Source organism: Diospyros lotus, chromosome 3, assembly GCF_014633365.1.
Source record: "Diospyros lotus cultivar Yz01 chromosome 3, ASM1463336v1, whole genome shotgun sequence".
Taxonomy (NCBI): domain Eukaryota; kingdom Viridiplantae; phylum Streptophyta; class Magnoliopsida; order Ericales; family Ebenaceae; genus Diospyros; species Diospyros lotus.
Window position 1 is genome coordinate 30,968,290 of NC_068340.1, and position 22,705 is coordinate 30,990,994.

Here is a 22,705-nt window from a genome sequence, read left to right on the forward strand (position 1 = left end):
CCTAAATAACTAATTTAACATAACCTACAAACTAATTATTTTTCAAAATTAAGTAATAACATAAATATATATAAGATTTGTACTTTTTTTGCATGATTTTAAAACTAATTAAGAATTATAGAGTTTTGGGTGGTGGCTTTATTAAGAGAGAATGAGAGGTAAATTATGAGAAATAAAATAAAAAATTAAATTTATTTTTTTTAAAAATTACTTGCAAGTCGGTATCCGACAGTATTAATTTTACCTAAATATTAATTTTGTCAAAATAACTTAAATGACTTATTTAAAATAATCCAATTTTGGCTAAATAACTAATTTAACATAAGCTACAAACTAATTATTTTTCAAAATTAAGTAATAACATAAACATATATAAGATTTGTACTTTTTTTGCATGGTGTTGAAACTAATTAAGGGTTTTAGAGTTTTGAGTGACGGTTTTATTGAGAGAGAATGAAAGATAAATTATGGGAAATAAAATAAAAAATTAAATTTATTTAAAAAAAATATTTACTTGGCAATCGATATCCAGCGGTATTGCCTAATATCTTAAGATTTCTCCCGATTTAAAGAAGTCTCATTTTTCGTAATTTATTTTAATAAAAATTTTATGTTAATATTTAAGAATTAAAAATATAGATTAGATTTTGTCTTTTCATATACCAGTATGTTTACACATTTTTCAAGCACTATTTAATCATGAAAAAAATTATTTACAAGTTCCAAGAACTACATATTTTTCACAGATCTATACTTAATTAATAACTTACAAAAATTTCATTTCAGTTAAGTAAAAAAACAAATATTAAAATAAAAACTTAAAATGAGCGAAAAGAAAATTTAGCGATTGTCTTGTTATAATATATATATATATATATATATAGATTTTGATCCAAATAAAAGGGTGGTGTCCTTGCCATCGCGTTTGAAGCCCATCAACACATGGGCTAAGTGAAGCCCAAGCTGAAATCATTCGAAGTGGTGAGAACATGATGGTAATAAGCCCAAATCTCGAAGCAGCAGACCCTAGATTTTTATCTTGCACCTGTGAACTCTAGTCCTTGTATTCTTCTTAAAGCTTTTTATACAACCCTCCTTACTTTAGCTTCCATGGCCACCGCCTCAGCCTTCTCATGCTTTTTTCAGTCGAACGCTGGATAACCCTCCTATGGAATGGATCGGCCTTGGGGCAATCCTAAACTTTTCTTTTTTTTGTTGCATATTTGACATTTGAACATTTCGTTGATTTGAACATTAGTGGTGTAATTTATAAGATTATAGAGATTATACATTAAAGTGATCTGCGTTAAAAAAAATATCAACCTTGCTCAACAAGAGATCAAGTGGATAATGCACCATTATGAAATGTTAATTTTTTATTTGACAAAGTAATAATTCAATTGAGAGTTGCTTATTATTGCTCAACAAAAATTTATATAAACCTAACAAATGGATACCGAAAAGTCTTATCAAATAACCATTGTTTCAAAGTTAAAAAAAAAGAATTGCCTTTCAACAAACGAAATATTATCACCTTGAATTTTCACGTGCGAAGAAAGTTCACGAGTTCATTCGTGCTAAAAGCCTGAATCAAAACTAATGGGCTTTCCGTAGGCCTGATCTTATCATTTAGTTTGGGCCAACATTTGTCTCTTTATGATTTCATTTATCATTTTTGTAAATTATAGTTAATTATATTATTTTTTCACGTAATTTTCACATGTGCGACCAAAAGTTTTAAATTAGTTTATTATTAAGAATGTACAATAAATAACATGAAATTGTTTTACCTACGATCATAATTATGAATAATTTTTTTAATAATATTTTTATGTGTAACACTCTTATAAATACTTTACTTTATGCGAGCAACAACATCTATCACAATTTCTTGTTTTTGTGAGTGTGTGCCCCTTTTTGTGATATTTTTCCATTTAAGTCATTTTTCGTGATAATTTTGTCTCCAACCAATTTCTATATTTGACCTATTGTATATTTGTATTTGTGTATAGTCAATTCTATAAATCCTAATTGCATGACAAATAGGCCCAGGCCCAGCTGGAAGCTGCACACATATCGATATGATTTATCATTAATAATAAATGTTTAATTGACATTGACAAATGATAGCCTCTAACTACAATAAAAAATTATTTTTAACATATTTATTTTTATTTTTATTTTTTGACAAATTATTTTATAATAAATGTTTGATTTTAATTTAAAATAAAAAATTATTTTTATTTTTTGACAAATTATAAAAGTTCATTCTAAGATACATGTCTAAAAGTACATTGATCAATTTTATATTTTGTAAGGAATTATCTTTGATTTACCCTTGATAATAACATTTTGTATATATTGCGAATTTTTCAATAATATGAAAAAATTACAATTATTAATTTTAAGATTTAGAATAATTATAAAAAGTATATTTGCATTTACAAAATACAAAGACTATCATTGACTTTTGATATTACGTTGCAATTTTTCTATACTATTAGCTTAAACAGTCTTATTACTCTCTCAAATGTCTTTTAGTTCTCTTACATCTCTCACCTTTGCCATGTTCAGTCAACCAGCCATCAACTTTCTTTTCTCTCTTTATCTTTTGTCTTGTGAAACTTAGTTTATCGTTGAGCTTTACTTGAGCTTTACTGTCACTGATGACCAATATTGCAGAAGAAATACGATGTGGGCCACTGAACAAAGAGATCCAAAGGGATTGAGGTTGAAAATTATGATATTGGGATGACGTACAAGGAAAGGCTTCTATCGGCAATGGGTATTCCTCCATTGGTGCAATGGGGGTGTTCCTCGCCGATGAGGCTTCTCATAGATGGCACAATCGCTACCTTTCTCTCCATCAATATTTTTCTATATCTTTGTTCATGATAGTCATTTAATTTACAAAACTGAAGGATTTAAGTATCATTATTGATTGATTTGAGATTTCTTATTTTTCTTATTCTTCTATGATAGAAAAGGACAAGAATCATAACAAAAATAATATACCTATTACTTGCACTACGGAAGATTAATAACAATGGTTGTATCAGCGATCACAAGTGAAATCACAATAAACGAAAGTCACCTTTAAGTCACAGCCTGAAAATCTTTTAGAGAAAATCTGATAACACTCCCAACCAACTCAAAGTTCATCCCTCACAAATGTGAAAGAAAACTTTTATATATGCAGTTATATGGTTAACCGTCTTTGTTCCATCTTCTCCACATATGGAGGAAGTGGGCGGTTTCCAGCGGTTATCGCCAGATCCAATTCCACAAATGGATCTGATTATTTGGATCTCAAAAAATTCCTTTATGGGTGACCTGACTCAGATATGAGTCCAGTTCTCCAACACTCTCTTCCTCCATCATTTTTTCAGATAATTTATCATCATCACTGTTATTAAACTTATCAATCGATAAGATTTTAAAGAATCCATAAGAATATCTTATTAGTGAACTCATAATCACTTTCATTCTAAGTTTGAGTCTTTTATATAATTTATTAAACTACAAATTTATCTGAGTCTCAAATCAATTTCAATAGTGATCATTGTTTAATAATTATTATTTTTTTTATATTTTTTAAGATAAATTAAAGAAATAGAGAAAAACGATTAAAATTAGAAAGAAAATGAGGAGTAAAATAGTAATTTTAATTTAACAAAAAAAAATATTATTATTATTTTTAGAACATAAAAAATAATTTTTATAAATAAATTAAGTTTCATGAATGAATATTATAATTTTTAACAATATAAAAGTAAAATAATTTCTAACAAAAACTTCAAGTTAAACATAATTCTGACACATAACCTGAAACTGTAAAAGGATGTAACAAATTTATTGGAGAAAGGGAAAATGATGATCATCCCTCAACCTAATATCATCAAATTTTCTTTGCATCCAAACAGCAGATCTCACGAATTTAAACCCCCGTCCAATCCAAAGCGTAAACCTCACGCTTCTAGAACCCGTTTGAAAACCCCCACCCCATCCTTCGCTTTCACCGCACTATATATATAAACTCTCTTTGGCATAACCCTTAGGATTGCAGTCTCTTTCTGTTTCGATGGCGAGCACCGATCCGGAGCACAGAGAAGAGGAAGAAGTCGCCGCCGGTGAGGATGAAGACACCGGAGCACAGGTCGCCCCGATCGTCAAGCTAGAAGAAGTCGCCGTGACCACCGGCGAAGAAGATGAAGACGCCATCCTCGATCTGTACTTTTTATCTCCCCCGCAGTCATAAAGATTAATTCCTAGGGATTTTTCGATCTGACTCAATTACAGGATCTACAGTTTGATTTTGTGCAATTTATATGAATTTTGTTTACAGGAAAGCCAAGCTCTACCGATTCGATAAGGACGGGAATCAGTGGAAGGAGAGAGGCGCTGGTACGGTGAAGCTCTTGAAGCACAAGGAATCGGGCAAAGTTCGGCTCGTTATGAGGCAATCGAAGACCCTTAAGATCTGCGCCAACCATCTAGGTTTGTTTTGCTCTTCGATTTTACTTAGAAGTCATTTTATGCTTGTGTTTTGGCGCCTGATCTTGAAATTCGCTGTGCAGTTCTGCCGACTATGTCGGTTCAGGAGCACGCGGGGAACGACAAGTCTTGCGTTTGGCATGCCGCGGATTTTGCTGATGGCGAATTGAAGGATGAATTCTTCTGTATTAGATTTGCATCTATTGAGAGTAAGTAGCTTCAAATCGATTCACTGGCTTCTCAAATTTTTGATTGCTTATAACAATGGCTTGTAGATTGTTAGGATTTAATAGCATGTCCCGGGGCTATCTCGACCAGAATTATGTTGCTACTTGCTAGTACCTATTTTTGAGTTCAAATATAGCCATTTCTATTTTTGAGTTCAAATATTTTAGGTGGAGTGGTTTCTTACACCTTTCACCCACCTCGCTCAAAAATGGAGATATATGTTTCAACTTCGAGTCCACTTCTAAGTAGCTATGTATCACTTAATATGTCTCACTTAGAGCTGAGTTATGACTCCTAGTATCTATTATAGTGTTAATATAGGTGTTTCATAGGGTGTTGTGCCAAGTTTTGGTACCTGTTCGGTCGGGTGGTTTCTCCTGCCTCTCTTACACAAGCCAACTGCGTAGCCGCCATCCCTGAATGAGCCTATTTGGAAGCTCAGTTGGACCTATCATCTATATGGAGAAACTTCTCCAGTTTGGATGAACACAAACAACACAGCATCTTAAGTAGTTATAGCCAGAATTATACTTGTGTTTCTTGTCCTTGCTTGACCTTTAGATGGGCTTAAATAACTGACCTTTAGGCATTTTAAGTAAATTTACTTCCATAATTCATTTATTCCTTTTACTTTGCAATATTCTGGGATTTGTCCATCCTTTGATTAAAATCTCACTTGTAAATTCAATGGAAGAACTATGTCATGGATATTTTGAATCAGATATATGTCACAAATAGCAATAGATGACACGGACTAAATGTGGCAGGATATGTAATCAGTGCACAGTAGGAGGGTGGGTCACTGGCCTTTCCTCATGATCTGAGGTGTTGTCTTTCTTCAAGATCTGAGGTTTTTCCAGTGACTAATAAAAGAATTAATATATATTTTTTATCTGTAAAAAAGAATTAACACACGCTCACACACACACACACACACAGAGACACAGTAGAGCATGTTCTAGCCTGTCTAACAAGCATTTGGAAGTGTTCAATGAGAATTGATGTCAAGGATGATGCAACAACTTTTTAGAAGTGTTCGTGGATCTTAATTTAATATTATTTAAGCACTTCTCTTACATGTGTGAATTCTGGCCATTAGCAAACAGCTACTGGACATGGCATACAACTAGTTCTTTTCTTTTGGATTAAGTACAAATATCCACACATCCTTTACTAATGGGTCTCCTGTGCATGTTCTGCAACCTTAAGAGATTAGCATTAGTGTTAACAAATGGATGCATTTCGAATTGGACATGTTAATGCACCCAAGGGTCCAATATAAGCCTGTTGCAGATATGGGGTTCTTGATCTGATTGATAGAGTCAATTCAAGATAACCCTTGTGTGAAATATGAGCTATGAAATTGCACAAAATGATGCTGAGGAAAAGTTGAGGGAAAATATGATTTATTAAAAATGATGCAATTTAAGGAAGTTTGGTGACATTGTTGGGCTCTGGACTCAATGGAAGATGTTGATTGAATAAAAAAAAAAAAAAACAAAAACTGCATGAGGTGTAGAAGATACCTAAACCACATGTAATTTACCTGTTAACAAACTAATAGTGTATTCATCAGTTTTGTATAAACTTTCAGATGAAGTATGATTCTTGCATTAGACCATACCTAAGAACCCAACTTGTTGCCAAGGAACAGTGTTTTAATTTGATATCTAGATTGACAACAGATTTCTACTATGGTAAAATCTCACCTGGCTACATGTAGACCTGAAATGTTGGTTTTATATACCAAAATAAAATAAATTCCTCTCAAGATGGCTTGGAGAGGTCTCTTCTTATTCAGTAAATTGTTAAGAACGTGGCAATCAATACCAAAGAAAGATGATTACATGATAGAAACATGCCCTGAATAAATACATAAATAACCAACTGGAAAAAATAATTGAATTTGACCTCCTAGCTTTTGGGTGGGATGTTGACGCATAAGAGAAGATGACAGCTTGCATGATTATCATTTGGAGTATGTATGTAAGACTGAACATGTTCTATCCTTGCTGGTTGTCTCACGTGGAATTTGGTGTAGTGAACTGGCAACTTTATGCAACATGTCGGGACAATGACCTACTATTCCTATTAATTGTATTACACTTATTCAAATGGGAAACCATATTGGTTAACATACAAAATCACAATGAACTGGTACAAAGTTTTGCCATGAGTGGATTAAATCCATTGGGGGTGAATATTGATTATAAAGTGTTGTTTATATGTGGTGTCAAAGCTGAGAATAAATCATTATGACAGCAGGAAGACAGATTAAGCACAGTAAGTATAGTTAACTTCATTATTTACCATTGAACTCTATTTTTTATATGCACAAGAAAATTGAATGCAGTGTGGACTAGTACTGTATGTTTTAGCGCATCTTGTTGTTAGAGGTTCCTTCTTGCGCTTCTGGTTTCTTTCTGATATGGTACTAAGCGTCATCCTCTAAGAAAATTAAAGTTTTATCTGCCTTTTTGTCCCCTCCCGTAGATTGCAAAACCTTCAAGGAAATGTTCCAAGAAGTGGCTGAATCTCAACAAAAGAAAGAGGAAAGCAAAGATGCATCTGCTGCTGCTGGGCTGCTGGAGAAGTTAAGTGTGGAAGATAAGAAAACTGATGAGTCAGACAGTAAAAAGGTGTCTGATGCAGCCAAGGAGAAGGAATCTGAAAATGAGCCTGCAAAAACAGATGATGCTGATAAGAAGGGCGAGGAGCCTGTTTCTTCAACTTAAGCGCCTTTGTCTCAATACGGTATCAGTGATCTTGATGATTTTGCAAGGTTAATCGTCTAACCTTGTTTGCTGCCCTTATTCATAAGCTCTACCTAGTTAGTTAAACATGGTGGACCTTTTGATTTCCGGGCGAGAACAGCAGTGTGGGTTTGTCAGTCTGTCATTGAAGTCTTGGCCGGTATTCGGCAAAATCTGGGTCGTTTTCTCTTGTCATGGTTGTGTTGTCCTGGTTCAGGTTCCCCCGCGCCAACCCCCCCCCCCCACCTCCCACCTCTGAAAAAAAAAAATTTATTTATTCAGCAGTGTTAGTTGCTTGTCCAGTTCTCCTGGTGAGAATGTAATGCGTCAAGACAATTTTTCTTGGGATATAGTCTTTGATTTGCTTCACATGGAATCGTTCTTCTTGTTGTCACTGGGAACTAATGCATGGTGACCCCGCTACTTAATCCGCCGGTATGGCTATTAAGTAAACGGTGATTATTTCTCCCTAGTCTTCAATTTGATCACCCATTTAACTCTATAAATGGCCGGTATGGTCTCGTCTTTAATTACCTAGTCTTGTACGCTTCTCCGTCAAGTTTGGTGGTGGTTCTCACGTTATGTGTTGAGCACTAGGTAGCAAGTGTTAATAAATTTGCCGTCTTGAATTTGAATTTTACGAGTCTTATATGATTTTTTCCTTTTTAAGTCTTGCATTCTTGAGTTTAAGGGACGAAGATGTTCGTAACCATGAAAGATTGGTGAGATATTGTTGGAAGTGTTGATCATGTACCTAACCATTTTTTATTAAAAAAATATAAAGAATAAAAAAAAAGTTAACACGATGAATAGAGTCGTATGGTTAATGAACAAAATGTAGCTGATGTATTATTATCGCCTGAGATTTCCGTCGTCAATGCTAAATAGAAACAAGTCATTCTATGCGTACAGACTGCTATTAATATCTTAGTTTCCACAAATTAATTAGACCTCACTTCTGTTGTACAAAAAATTAAATTGCCAAATATGAGATTACTTCAACAGTGCATTTCAAGAATAAACGTTCTGTTGGCAAAAACAAAAAGACACCTGTATATATATTAGTGAATAAATAGAAGTTCAAAATTATTCTGTAAACTGGCGAAAGTTAAAAAGAGTCACCTAGGTTACATCTAAATTAAGAATTATTTTATAATGGTATTTTTGAATTATAAAATATTTAAATAAATTATATATACTAATTATTTTTTGATATAATATTAGCATATAAAGTTATGAATGAGCGAGCTGCTCGATCCGACTACGGTTGCCAACAGAAAACACACTCCTCTCCACGAAACTACCAAAATGGAAGGCCTCTAACCGCCTCATTTCTCGCTCCCTGCCCTTCTACTATATATATCCCCCTCGCATCCTTGTAATTACACTTCCACGCTTCCGTCTTCTTCTTCTTCTTCCTCTTCCTCTTTCCAGCGATCTCATAGATTCGATTTCTACAGCAATCGTCACAACTTTCACGACATATGATTGGAACGCTGGACTACACCAATCCACAGAACAACTGCATTGGCTGCCCGCCTCGAAACGGCGCTGTTTCCAGCATCCAGGAGTCCCAAGCTTCCTCTCTCATGGCTTCAACGGACGCCACGCTCGGAAGCCACCTCGCTCGCCGCCTCGTCCAGATCGGCGTCTCCGATGTTTTCTCCGTGCCCGGCGACTTCAACCTCACGCTTCTCGATCACCTTATCGCCGAGCCCGGGCTCAAAAATATCGGTTGCTGCAACGAGCTCAATGCCGGTTACGCCGCCGACGGCTATGCCCGGGCCCGCGGCGTCGGAGCCTGCGTGGTCACTTTCACCGTCGGCGGGCTGAGCGTGCTCAACGCCATTGCCGGTGCTTACAGCGAGAATCTTCCGGTTATATGCGTGGTCGGAGGTCCGAATACGAATGATTACGGGACGAATCGGATTTTGCACCACACGATTGGATTGCCGGATTTCAGCCAGGAGCTGCGATGCTTCCAGACTGTTACGTGCTACCAGGTGAGTTCTTTGTCGTCCTTGATCAATATATGACAAATGTCTTTGCATTTGATGAACTTTTGATCAAATATATAGTCTGCTTTTCAATTTTATTATAATTAGTTGCTCATATTTGCTCTAATTTGCTTAGGTAGAAATCATGTTCTTCATATGTATTTCCTGTAATTATAAATTACTTGTCAAGAAAGCAAACTCTTCGCTTGTTTGTGTAATTAATCATTCTTTTTTTCCCCTGTAATTTCTTAAGCTTTATGGATTGATTTATTCCTCACCTTTCGTTTCTCATATTTTTCCTCTTGATCAGAAATGCATGAGAAAATCATTATAAACAAAGTAATAATATATATAATATAATTATGAATCCCTCACATTTCTCAAATGGTAAAGCTATAAAACAAATTAAAATCTAGTTATTTCAAAATTGACTAAAATGAAAAATAACAAATTTTTAAGAACATATTATAATCTAAAATATAGTTATTTTAGTATTGATGAGTTTTATGCTTTTCGATATATAAATAGTATTGCGTGATTTGTTCGTAAATTTTATAATATATAGAGTTTATATATTACGTGATTTATCCGTTTTAAATACATATTGTTAGGATTTTTTTGAAATGTTATTATAGTATTTTTTGTATCTGCAATGCCAGTCATTACATAATACAATATCAATATATATAATATATTCTGATATTTCTCTTACAATTTCTTTTTTATCTTTCCTAACATATTTCTTCTATCATGGTATTAGAACTTCCATCTTTTTCAACTCATATAGAGTACACTTGATCTCTACAAAGCAATAAAAAAATTTCGTAGGTAATGTATATAACTTATTAATATTCATATATAAAAAAGAGAAGAATCTTTCGATGTCTCATAATTGAAAAAATATTAGTCAATGGTCACATCATTCTGTGCAAGTTTTTTATATAAAAATTATGAAGATGTCATTTTCGCTTAGGTTGATCTCTAAATGATGCAGCAATGGTTTACAAACAGAAACTTATATAAAAATTCACTTAGAAGAATGTAATATTATTGTATTCATTCATTGAAAGTGAAAAGTGGAACAACAGAGATTTCAATATGGCGACGCCTATTTCTATCGGCAAATTCTATAATTTTCTTTAACATCTATATTCTTTAGTGGGTTCATGAGCAAAATCTTAGATATCTTGTTTGATTATACTATAGTTTTGCATATTATACGACCATTTGATGGGTTTTGGCCATTCTGGCAAACATCTGATGGATATTGGTATTTTTATAATTATTCACAAATTTGTTTGGATTCTATTTTTTCACCATATTGATGAAAAATTTTATCTTATATGAAAATCTTCTATAGCATTTTTATTAACATATAATTCCGTTTATTGCTCGACATAATATTGCATCTTTTCTTGAATGAGATTGCGTTTATTATGTGTAGGCCGTTGTCAATAACTTAGAAGACGCCCATGAACAAATCGACAAAGCCGTCGCCACAGCTCTGAAAGAAAGCAAGCCTGTCTACATAAGCATCAGTTGCAACTTAGCAGGCATTCCTCACCCAACTTTCATCAGAGAGCCCATTCCATTTTCCATTTCGCCCCGGTAAATTAAATTTGCTTCTCAGTTTTTGTAACTGGTAATTAACACGAGATTCCTAATTTCCTATTTGAATTGGTTTATTATGATATCATTTCATACAGGTTAAGCAACAAGCAGGGGCTTGAAGCTGCAGTGGAAGCCGCAGCAGCCTTCTTGGACAAGGCGGTGAAACCAGTCATGGTGGGAGGGCCCAAACTCCGGGTTGCAAAAGCCTGTGATGCCTTTGTTGAGCTGGCCGATGCTTGTGGCTATGCACTGGCCGTGATGCCCTCAGCCAAAGGGCTGGTTCCGGAGCACCACCCTCACTTCTTAGGGACTTACTGGGGCGCCGTGAGCACTGCCTTCTGCGCAGAGATTGTGGAATCAGCCGATGCCTACTTGTTTGCAGGGCCAATCTTCAATGACTACAGCTCGGTCGGCTACTCGCTGCTCCTCAAGAAGGAGAAAGCGATCATCGTACAGCCTGATCGCGTGGTGATCGCCAATGGACCCGCCTTCGGATGTGTTCTGATGAAGGACTTCCTAAGTGCACTTGCCAGCAGGCTTAAGCGCAACACCGCTGCCTATGAGAATTACCACCGGATCTACGTTTCTGAAGGGCTTCCTCTCAAATCTGAGCCTGGTGAGGCTTTGAGGGTCAATGTTCTTTTCCAGCACATACAGCAGATGCTCTCAGGTGACACGGCAGTGATTGCCGAGACAGGAGACTCCTGGTTCAATTGCCAGAAGCTCAAATTACCAGAAGGATGTGGGTAAGTCACAAATTCTTTGCATTCTCTATGTCAAGCCTATGAATGAACCTCAGAGTTCAAAAGATGGTGTTGCAGGTATCAATTCCAAATGCAGTATGGTTCAATTGGTTGGTCTGTTGGTGCTACATTGGGCTATGCTCAAGCTGTGCCGGATAAGCGAGTCATTTCTTGCATTGGAGATGGCAGCTTTCAGGTACATTTTAGTTTGAAAGTAAAGCAAATTAGATACCATGCCCTAAACCCCCTCTAGAAAGTTGCCTTCTAAATTTTACACTGATTTATCTTTTTGTTACTAGACCGTACGTATTCCGGCTCAAATTTAAGATGGACAAGGTCAAATGTACCAAATTTTAATAGGAGGCTAACATACAATTGCAGGAAATTTTAATGTTGAAGGATCTGCTGAATTTGAAAAACCTTGGAGTTTGTCACTGTCATGCAAAGCTGACAAAAATTTTGGATGGCAGGTTACTGCACAGGATGTGTCAACTATGATCACTTGCGGGCAGAATAGCATCATTTTCTTGATTAACAATGGAGGATACACTATAGAGGTAGAGATCCATGACGGACCATATAATGTGATCAAGAATTGGAACTACACAGGCCTTGTCGACGCCATCCACAATGGTGAAGGCAACTGCTGGACAACAAGGGTGAGAGGGTTTTGAGTCCGTCATAAAGCAGAGAATTTACGCTTCGATAGTAAATTTCGTGTTTTGGCATCTGTATTTCAGGTGCATTCCGAAGAGGAGCTGATCGAAGCAATAGCAATGGCCACTGGGGAGAAGAAAGATTGCTTGTGCTTCATTGAAGTAATTGCTCACAAGGACGATACAAGCAAAGAGCTACTCGAGTGGGGATCCAGAGTGTGTTCTGCGAATAGCCGCCCACCAAATCCGCAGTAGAGTCGTGATTTTGATCCAGATTTGGGTACGAGAGTTCTTGGTAGTTCCGGGTGCTGTTTCTGATCCACAGAATTTTAAAAAAGCGCGTTGCATTCATTATTTTTATTTAATTCCTCGGGATTTTCTTAGCCGTTTGGTCGTGGTGGTAGGTTGGGAAAATGAGGTTTTGTTTGGTGAGTTTTCCACAAGCCACTAAATTCAAATTTTGGTGATATTCCACTAAATTCAACAACTGTCGTCGCAAAAATTAACACATGAACCAGGCTAGACAAACTTTCATTATCTGTAGCATTGTCAATGGCAATGCAAGTTTTCCTCGATTAAAAAAATCGCCATAATTGTCAGTGCACTTCGATATCAATACGCATAGAGATGCAGATAGATTTTCAATGGATAATTTCCAATGTATCCAAGAGTAGGCCATTTTAGATGAAAATATATATATAAAAAATTCATAATGGATGTAAAATTTATTTAAAGATTTGATTAAATAAGAATATAAATGAGTTGAGGTAGAGACCCATTTACACTGCTATGCATATGACTTTACCACTAGGTACCTCTTAACAAAAATTGAGGCAGCTCTAGCGTTGAAAAACTTTTACCAAGCATTAACAGTTATTGGATATTGTAGATGAAAACACACGAATCAACCACTAGTAAAAACAATGAGAAACGTGTTTCAAAAACCGTAATTTGGTTTTGAAAACAGTGGGAAACAATTTTCCACAAATGCTCCTTAAATTTCAAGGGCCTAACGAACGCAACCATGGGTAACCATGATAATTAATAGTAGCTATGTCGAGAGTCCCATTTGACACACAAATGGGCCACTCATCTTCAACAGCCACAACAACTCGCAACCAAAATAAAGAACAGAACCATCCCCCTGGGTTGCCCCCCAGGTCAGCTGAGAGTGTAGACGACCTGGGTTGCCCCGGTTCTCAGTTTCCAGCGCAGAAGTGTAAATCAGACTCAGATTTTCCTCTTTTACTAAAAATCGTAGGACCGAGCTGCGGGCCCAGCAAGGCAGGGCATCCCAAAATAAAAAAAACAGAACCATCAGAAGCCACAGGCACACAACGCAGCAAATCAGATCAAAGGCCGGGCTATAACACATAGTTGATTCTGCTTCCTAACCATTCAAGGCATCCCAAAGCAGCACGATATCTTCAAATAGATATTCAAGCAATCTTTCTAGAACAAGCGCATGAAAAAGCCAGATCATACGAAATTCACTCAAAGCCCTAATTTTGAACCGAGCGGTATTAGGCTATTAGCGATAATTCGAAATTCATTCAAGCCAAATCGGTCCACAAATCCAAATATCAACTGTATCAAAAACACTAAACGACGATAGCCTAGAGAAGTCTTAATAACGCAATATTAAAACCGAGACAAGAAGAAATTGCCGCTGCCAAGGCCTTACATTGTTACTTGGACCGCTGCCTCATTTTTCGGCGCTTCCTCTTCAACCTCCTCATGCGCTTCTTCTTCCACTGTAACCAAAACGAAGAGTCGTTATTGAATAGACTTAAGAGCGGAAACACTTTTACTATCAAAGCTCAATACCTTAGCCCTCATGGTGGCGATTCACCGTAACAGCCGCTTTCAGGTTATCCCCAACCTCCTTCCGATGCAAAGTTTCAGGCGACCGCAGAGAGTGGGAAAGGAGGGCACAGGGGTTGGGTTCTATTTATAGGCAAACCCTAGTGTAATATATCGATTGAACCAAATGGGCCTCGCCAGGTTCATGATCTGGATTTTGGCCCATGGGATGGCAAATGGGGGGAGTGACCAAATGGGGAGTTCGTCATAAATTTGAATTTTGTGAATCTGTTCGCTTTGCCCTCGAAGTTAGTTTTGTGACGGTTTCTATTTCAGTTATATATATTTTGTTGGGTTAAAGTATGAAAGTGTTATTGATATTATTATTAGGCAAGTTTTCTTTTGCCCGATATTATTGGACTCATTGGTCAATAAAACCTAATCAAGTAGAAGGTAACGATAATTAACACAATAAATAGATCAGGCCGATATATATTTGTTATTTCCATCGTAAATGCTAAATAAAGATAAATCATCATTCTATATGTGCAGATTGCCATAACCATAATATTTTAAGTTCTAAAAATTAATATTAGATCTCACTTCTATTTCTCCAATATGTGATAGATTACTTTAGTAAAATGCATAACAAGAATAAATGTTCTGTTGGTAAAAACAAAAAGACTACTAGCTATGCCTATATATTGGTGAAACTTCAAAATTATTTTCTGAGGTGGCTAAAATTAGAGTCGCCTTAGGTTACATACATCTAGATTTCATAGTGGTATATTAATTATAAAATAATTTTGACATTTTTTTTTTGTGTGTATAATATTAGTGTAAAAAAATTCTGAACAAGCGAGGTAGCTACTCGATCCAACCATAGTCTTGTTACTGAATCGCGCCTGCCTCTAACCGCTTCATTTCTCGCTCACTGGCCTTTTATTACAAGGTTTTGTTTTGGTCTTCTTTTTTCCTTCAGATTTTGGTTATATTCCATGCGAGTTACAATAACATTGCAGCACACCACTTGCAAACTTAACCCCCTATTCCATCCGTTTGAGAGTTACGAAAAAAAAACAAAAAACAAAAAGAAATGAAAGGATTATAAGGTTGAATTTTTAATAGTACCTTTTCATTTTTAATAAAAATATTTTAAAATAAAAAAGAAAAAGAGCACCATGTTTGTGTATTCTTTTTCGCAAGTGAAGGGAATCGTAACAAATAATATAATGATAAATAAAGTATCGTTCACATGAGAATTAGCTTTTGATTCCTACTTTAACCACTATTAACTTTAATAAGCCATATACAATAAAACAATTACTCACTTTAGGTGTTCTATTAATTAAAATTGAATGGCTAACTAAAAACGCAAAACAACTCCTTAGATTTTTAAATGCAGAAATCTAATGTACTAGGGTTCAAGAATCCACTGTAGTTCTTCAATTGGTTTAATATTCTAGTAATCAGGTTTATAATTCTTGTTTTGAGTTGAAAATCGATGATTCTAAGTTAATCAAAAGTCTCTCTCGATGGTCAATCGAATCTATGTTTACATATGAGATTAATTATCACTAATTAACCTACAAATATACAAACATGCATTTATCCACAATGATCATCTAAATAAGATTTCACAACGCACAACGGTATCTCTACCTATTATCGAACCTTATGTTATTTATTATCAAGTGCTAATCTATATTGAATTTCTCGAAAGCAATATAAATCACAAACACATTCTAATGGTGGCCAAGCATCAAAACGGAATTAGTGTATAACAAACGATCAACCCAAAAGACAAGAATATGATAAAACCCGAATACTTTTAATTAAACCATTATTGAACTAGATTTTATCAATCACCCTAGTCACAAGGTACTTAGCAAAACATAGTTTCAACCAATGAAATAATAATAAAAACAAAGTTCATGATGTTGGAGAGAAAAAAGAATAGAAAAATATAACAAAAACTGAAGTTCTTCAAGAAAATCTCATTCTTCTTCCTTGACTTGCCTTCTTTTCTCTCTCCAAAAACTCTCAAATCTTCTAAGAATCAATCTTTATATGGTGTTTTTTAAGTCATTAAAGTCGTGCACCTTAAAGGAGTCAATCCCTGCTTGATTTGGAATAAAATGGGCTTAAAATGATCTTTTCGCGAAGCTTTGAGTCTTATCGTGGCCTTATCACAGAATACTTGTCGTGGCAGGATTGTGAGTCACAGAACACTTTTTCAACCACAGCCTTACCACATAATGCTTTTCGTGATAAGGCCGTGAGCCACATAAAGTTTAAACAGCTACTACCTTACCACGATATGCTTTGCGTGATAATACCATGAGCCACAAGAAAGAATTCTTACCACAACCCTACCACACAATGTTTTGCGCGACAGCGTTGTGAGCCGTTTCTTCTTGATTTCCAACACTTCACCAATGACGTCCTCCTTCCGATGCTTTACCTTTTCCTCAACATCGACCCTTAATAGATGTTCATCCATGTTGAGTTCAACTCCAATCATGCGTTAGAATAATCTTTTTCGTCCAAATATCTTCAACACATGCTTCACATCTACATAACAACTCATAGAACCAAATTAAGTAGAAATCATGCTCATTGAATATATAAATATTAAGTTTATAGATCAAAATAAGTGTATAAAAGACACTTATCACACCACAATCAAATAAGCATAAAATTATTAAAATAAGTTGCTTCTCTTTCATACACGGATTTGAGGAAGACCAATTATTTAAAAGAATGGAGAGGAAGAAGGGTTACCTTTCCCTTTTTCACCTTAAATTGTTTCCAAACAAGCCCTTCCCTCTCTTCCATTTCTTTTCCTTCAAATTTTTAGGGAGTTTTGAAAGAAAATGAAAAGAAATGTTTATAAAAAGAAGAAAAAGGAAAAGAGGAAACAAAAAGGTAGTTTAATGAGGCAAAAAACAAGAAAAGCCGACTATAAGGCGAACGACGATTGCATTGGGCTAGAGGTAGCGATCGATTTGAAAGTTAAAGGTAATGATGGAGGCCGATTTGAAAAGAGGAGGAGAAAGCCCAATGATTGTTGTTTTTGTCTTGTTGCATGACAATTGGCTTTTCTAGTTTCTAATCTGGGTCGATCGACGGCTCTCTGCTCTTATCGAATGCCTTGCCCTTGTCGTCGATCACTTAAGCTGACCCCACAGCATACGATCGACCATCAAGCTTCTAGATTGGCCTCTATTGTCGCCTCCAACTTCTAGATCAACCGTTGCCTCTAGCTCAACGCCATTCTTTGTTGCCATCATTGTCCATCCGTGCCTTCCTTTTTCTTTGTATAAATATATATATATATATATATACATAACATATCATTTTACTCTTTTTACACTTATACATGTAGGATTCACTCAAATATTTTAAAATATTAAGTGACATGCTATGTCAACAAAAACATACGACTCTGTAATCGGATTCAGATCTTGAATAAAATTAAGGTGCGTTCGATAAAGGTGGAAAATGAGAGTGGAATTCTAATTCTATGGAATTTCAATTCTCACCCCAACCCTTAAAAATTCTAATTTCTAGATTTCAAGAAAAATCTTCACTTTTTGAACTAAGATGGAATTCAAATTCCGTGAAATTGAAAAACTGTTTGATAGATTTTTTTGAAATTTATATAGAATTCGAATTCCACCCCCATTTTTTACTCTTATCAAACACACTCTTACATCCAATCAATAAAATTAGGACATTATTTCTATTAGCCAAAAAAAAAGCACAAAATTATAAATATGTAGGGACAAAAATTTCAAAAAAAATTAGCGAGGCCTTCCTTTTTCTCCTGCTTAAATCCAACATGGGAATTCCTTCCACCTCCGCCTCCCCCCCCCCCCCCTCAATCCAAACGACAGAATTATTTTCCTTTAGCTCCCATCCATTCTCTCAATCCAAACATAGCCTATGAAAAACAATGTAAAACTGTTGGCCACACCTCTCATAGTTCTTCCATCATCAAAAGTAAGGGTGTTTACAGTGCAATTTAATCAGTCTAAGCCATTTTTAATACGCTAATTTATATATGTAATTTTTTTATTACTTCAAATTGTGCAATCTGATTTGATCTCCATAAATTGCATAACAAAATATGATATGATTTTGTGCGATTTTCTCAATTTGTTCGAGTGAGCTTTTTATTAGGGTCGATAGATTAACAAATTAGGCTTAAATTTTTTTTTGGTTAATCATTTTAATATATTTAAAATTTTTCACTATAAAATTAACTTTTTGAAAAGAAAAAAAAACTATATTTGTAAATAATTTAAACAAACTACAACTTATGTAACAACCCACTTCTTCAGGGCGTGTTATGCCTTAGGAATATGGTTAAATTTTTTTTTTTGAACATTATTTTAAAATTCCCTAAGACCATATCTAGTGCCAGATGAGATATCTAGACTAGAAATAAATGTAAAGCGGAAGCTGAATCAAACCTGCTCATGCATAATTTAATAATCGTATATGGCATTTAATACAAGTTAATACATAAAGCGTTTGATGACGGAATAATATACATAAATCTTAAACTAATCATATTATAACATGGTACATTTACTCGCATCTTGATGTCTCGTGTCACTACACATCACCACTCTCTAAATCATCTCTGCAAGTCCCGACTGGAACGTTGAATGTTCCAGGGGCGAACCCATGTTAGATGATGAATCATCTAAGTAAGAATACCAAATGCAATGCTATGAGTGTATGCAATGTCTTTCATCGTAGGTGTCAACTACACCTCTCATGCTGTCTATCATTTTAGCGGTCACCTCTTCGAAGCCGAAGTGTATGGGTGCACCCTTGATAGGCCAGCGGTGTCAGTTCGTACTCCCTACGACCTCATATGCATGTGATCAACAGTATCATTGTGCAGGTATGCATTTCATAGTCATGCCATTGATGCAGTCTACATGATGGTTTCATATCATAGCATGCCAATATGATAAAAGCATTTACATTTATAACTGTATTAAATTCAGGCAGCATACTTACAGCTAATGTCTCAATCTACGTGCCAAGCGGCTATCCCTTAATTTCCTTGCTCACGAGGACCCCTACAACATAGATTTATTTTTAGAATACCAATTGCTAATTTTTCATAATTTCTTCCTTTTTCTTTTATTCCTAAGCTTTATTTCTTCCAAAATTACATAATAATTATCTAGGCTTCATAAAAATTTACTTTCTTTTTACCAATATTCCTTAAATAATATTCTTAGTATTCTGGAATTTTTCTTGTAATTTTCTAACTTTCATTCCTATTTTCCCTTATTTCATAATAGCTAAATATGTAATTATTACATAATAATTACCTAATCTTTCAATTTATTAGATTTCTCTTCACTAATATTTCTTACATAATACTTCTAATATCCTGAAATTTTCTTAGAATTTTCGGAATTAAAAATCTTATTTTTCTCTATTTCCATAATAGAAAATTCTATTTAATAATTAATAAATTTAGCATTTCCAGAAATATTTTTCACAAAATATGACATACATAAAATTTCTGATTTAATAAAACTTTTTACAACATTTTCTTTCTTCTACTTCTATTTTTTCTTTATTTCTTTCATTTTTTTTCTTTTTTTTTCTATTTTTCTAATGGGCACGTGGGCTGCACGCGCCATCTTCCTACTCACGGGCGCGTGCAGCCACACGCCAGTGCTGGGTCGTCTTCTCTGACGGCCCCTTGGCCGCCGGCGGCCCCTCCGAGCTTTCGAGCTTCAATACGAAGCTCTCTCCCCCCTATTTTTGACCTCCAGAACCCAAATACAACATCAAAATTGAAGAAAAATAACTCGAAATACCTCGATTTAAGGCTTGAACTCTCGGCTTTGGCGAAGTCGCGATTTTTCGGCGACGCTCGGATCTCCCTCTTCGCTGCTTCGTTGGCCTCCAAACTCTCCAGAAACGATGCCTGCGACTTGAAGATCAAAACCCTACTCTCAAATCTCTCAAACCCTCTCCCAATCGACCGACCTAAGCTTCGCAATTTTTGAATGGATTGGCTTGTGCGAACTGGGCTATTTATAGCCGAAAAAGCACGCTGCTCATGTCAAATCGAAGCCCACGTGGCCGGGAAGGCCATACCACCGATCAATTGCCATTAAAAACCCCCCCTAGCCTTATTAATTCCCGGTCGCAGGCGGCCATGCGCGCTGCCTGTAACTTCCGAATTTTTCGGATTTTTCTTGATTTTTTTTTTATACATACATACATACGAATTTATTACATATTTCTATTTATATAGCTATACATACTTATATACATATTTATATTTATATTTTGCATACTCAATTACATGCTTTATATAAATATACTTAAACTAAATAAACTAATCATTTAAACCGAATTAATAAACTTAATTTTATAAAATGCAACTTAGGGTATTACAACTTAATCAAAAATAAGAATACAAATTTAAACATGTTCTCAAAACATACCATAACTATTAAAGTCCAAACACCAAGCATAATCAATTTATTATTAATTATTAAAGTCCAAACACCTAACATAACTAATTAATTATTAATTATTTTTTTAATTTTCATAATATTAAATTAGCCGGGCAATTCGATTAAAAGTCAAAAATATTTTTATCAAATTACAAATAGTACGATTCATGATTTTTTTTAAAACATCTCAAACCATTTTCCTAAAAAAATAACGAGGTGTGGTGCAGTTGATTCACATTTTAGCAAATTTTTTTAACACCCCTAGTCAAAAGAACCGACATATCTCATATTTTGGCTGTGCAATGGATGGCAGATTCATCCCATGGGCAACTACGATGAATAGTAGTAGCGTACACAGAATCCCATTTGACATGCAAAGGGGCATTCATCTTCAGCAGCCACCACAATTCGCAGCCAAAATTATAATCAAAATAAAGCACAGAACAATCACAGGCAACAAACAAACGACGTGGCAAGGCAAACCAAAGGCAGCACAGGTATCCCGCTTCCCATACCATTCAAGACATCCCAAAGCACCACAATCTTCACGTAGATATTGAATCATTATTTCACATCACTTTTCTTGAACAAATACATGAAATAGCCAGATCATATGAAATTCACTCGGAGCCTTAACTTGTAACTGTTGAGAATCAAGATCCTACATAATCTGATTCTCTGTATATTTTTGACTTATTTCTTTTGATTTATTGCTTAAGTTGTTTCCCCTAAGTCAAGCTATTAGATAGGCAAGTTGCTATCATTTAGGCATATTTTTATCTTTTCTTTGTGTATAAATTTACTATTGTACATTCAAATCAATACACACAAAATTACTCATTCAGAATAAATTTTACATGGTATTAGAGCAGATCATCCTTATAATATCCTAACTCTCTACCACACACCCTTCATTGGGTCTTCTCTCCAGATGCTTATCGTTCGCCTTCATCGCGCATTCAAAACCAGAGCTCGTCCAGTCTCTCTTGTCCGGCCACTGCTACACAAATTCGTCCAGTCTCTCTTGATCGTTCTCTACCATGCTGTTGCCACTCATGGCCTCTGATCGTTGCTCAACTGTCGCGACCTCTTATATCTTGTCGACAACTCCATCACCTTGCTTCACACCGACCATATCTACGTGGCTGCAACTACCGATCACCGAATTTGACTCACCCATGACTGTCGATCATCTTCACCGAATCTTCTTCTTCTTCTTGGTCGACAGCCTCAAATCAACTTTTCATTTACATCAGCCATCGTGCTTTGAGCATCTTCATGGTCCAGCCGCCTCTACCTTCTCGATTGACGACCCTAACTCACCTAGATCTGGGGACCCCCAGCCTCAGATTTGTTACTGCCTACAATTCGTAGCCCCCTTTCTTAGATCTGCTTCCAACTTGTTGCGTCACTCAGTTGTGCCAACTAAAACAACTCCAACCAGATCCACCTTCAAATTTGTCGCATGCTTACCTAGAACCAATCGCCATCGCTCAGATCTGCACCGTTGCCTATTACTCTACCCATATACACCGTCATTAATAGCCACCACAGCTCATATCTGCACCTAGCCTGCCTAGATTCAACCGCCAGCCACTAGATCTTGCCGAATCTGCCTCGTCTGTGATCGTTAGCCACTCGATCTTATTGTGGCCGCCACCATCCTCAGATATGACTCGCTCACATCATTTTAGATCTCGTTGCTTTAGATCTGAATCATCACAACCATTTCCACTTCAGAGCTATAAAATCTTCATAACCCACTCAACTCCAAGCATCCATTCCATTTAGCTACCATGGCAAAAAAATGATTGAACTTTAAAGGCAATCACGTCCTCTTCCAACATGTACGATGATCCAAGTGACCCCTTTTATCTTCATCACTCTAACCAACCAAGTTTAGTTCTTGTGTCTCAA

At 35.6% G+C, this 22,705-nt stretch overlaps 2 protein-coding genes and 1 long non-coding RNA gene across 4 annotated transcripts; 2 read left to right on the top strand and 1 right to left on the bottom strand.

The window, feature by feature from the left end:
• The first annotated feature begins 4,046 nt into the window (after window positions 1–4,046).
• LOC127797596 (ran-binding protein 1 homolog a-like) lies at window positions 4,047–7,725 on the top strand. Its single transcript, XM_052330629.1, has 4 exons — window positions 4,047–4,230; window positions 4,346–4,497; window positions 4,578–4,703; window positions 7,216–7,725. Exons 1-4 carry the CDS (start codon window positions 4,082–4,084, stop codon window positions 7,455–7,457), a joined length of 669 nt encoding a protein of 222 aa, XP_052186589.1. The 5' UTR covers window positions 4,047–4,081; the 3' UTR covers window positions 7,458–7,725.
• Window positions 7,726–8,762: 1,037 nt separating this feature from the next.
• LOC127797597 (pyruvate decarboxylase 1-like) lies at window positions 8,763–12,983 on the top strand. Of its 2 annotated transcripts, none has more exons than XM_052330630.1 (6): window positions 8,763–9,478; window positions 10,917–11,080; window positions 11,179–11,829; window positions 11,893–12,022; window positions 12,297–12,485; window positions 12,567–12,983. In XM_052330630.1, exons 1-6 carry the CDS (start codon window positions 8,960–8,962, stop codon window positions 12,735–12,737), a joined length of 1,824 nt encoding a protein of 607 aa, XP_052186590.1. In that variant the 5' UTR covers window positions 8,763–8,959; the 3' UTR covers window positions 12,738–12,983. The 2 variants fall into 2 exon arrangements, with proteins under 2 accessions (XP_052186590.1, XP_052186591.1); XM_052330631.1 differs by having other exon boundaries at window positions 8,765–9,478; window positions 11,905–12,022.
• A 1,030-nt stretch (window positions 12,984–14,013) lies between these two features.
• LOC127797599 (uncharacterized) lies at window positions 14,014–14,743 on the bottom strand. The gene is made up of 2 exons (XR_008022251.1): window positions 14,310–14,743; window positions 14,014–14,236 (listed from the first exon to the last, which is right to left on the bottom strand). It is a non-coding gene; the product is annotated as an uncharacterized LOC127797599 (long non-coding RNA).
• Window positions 14,744–22,705: the final 7,962 nt, after the last annotated feature.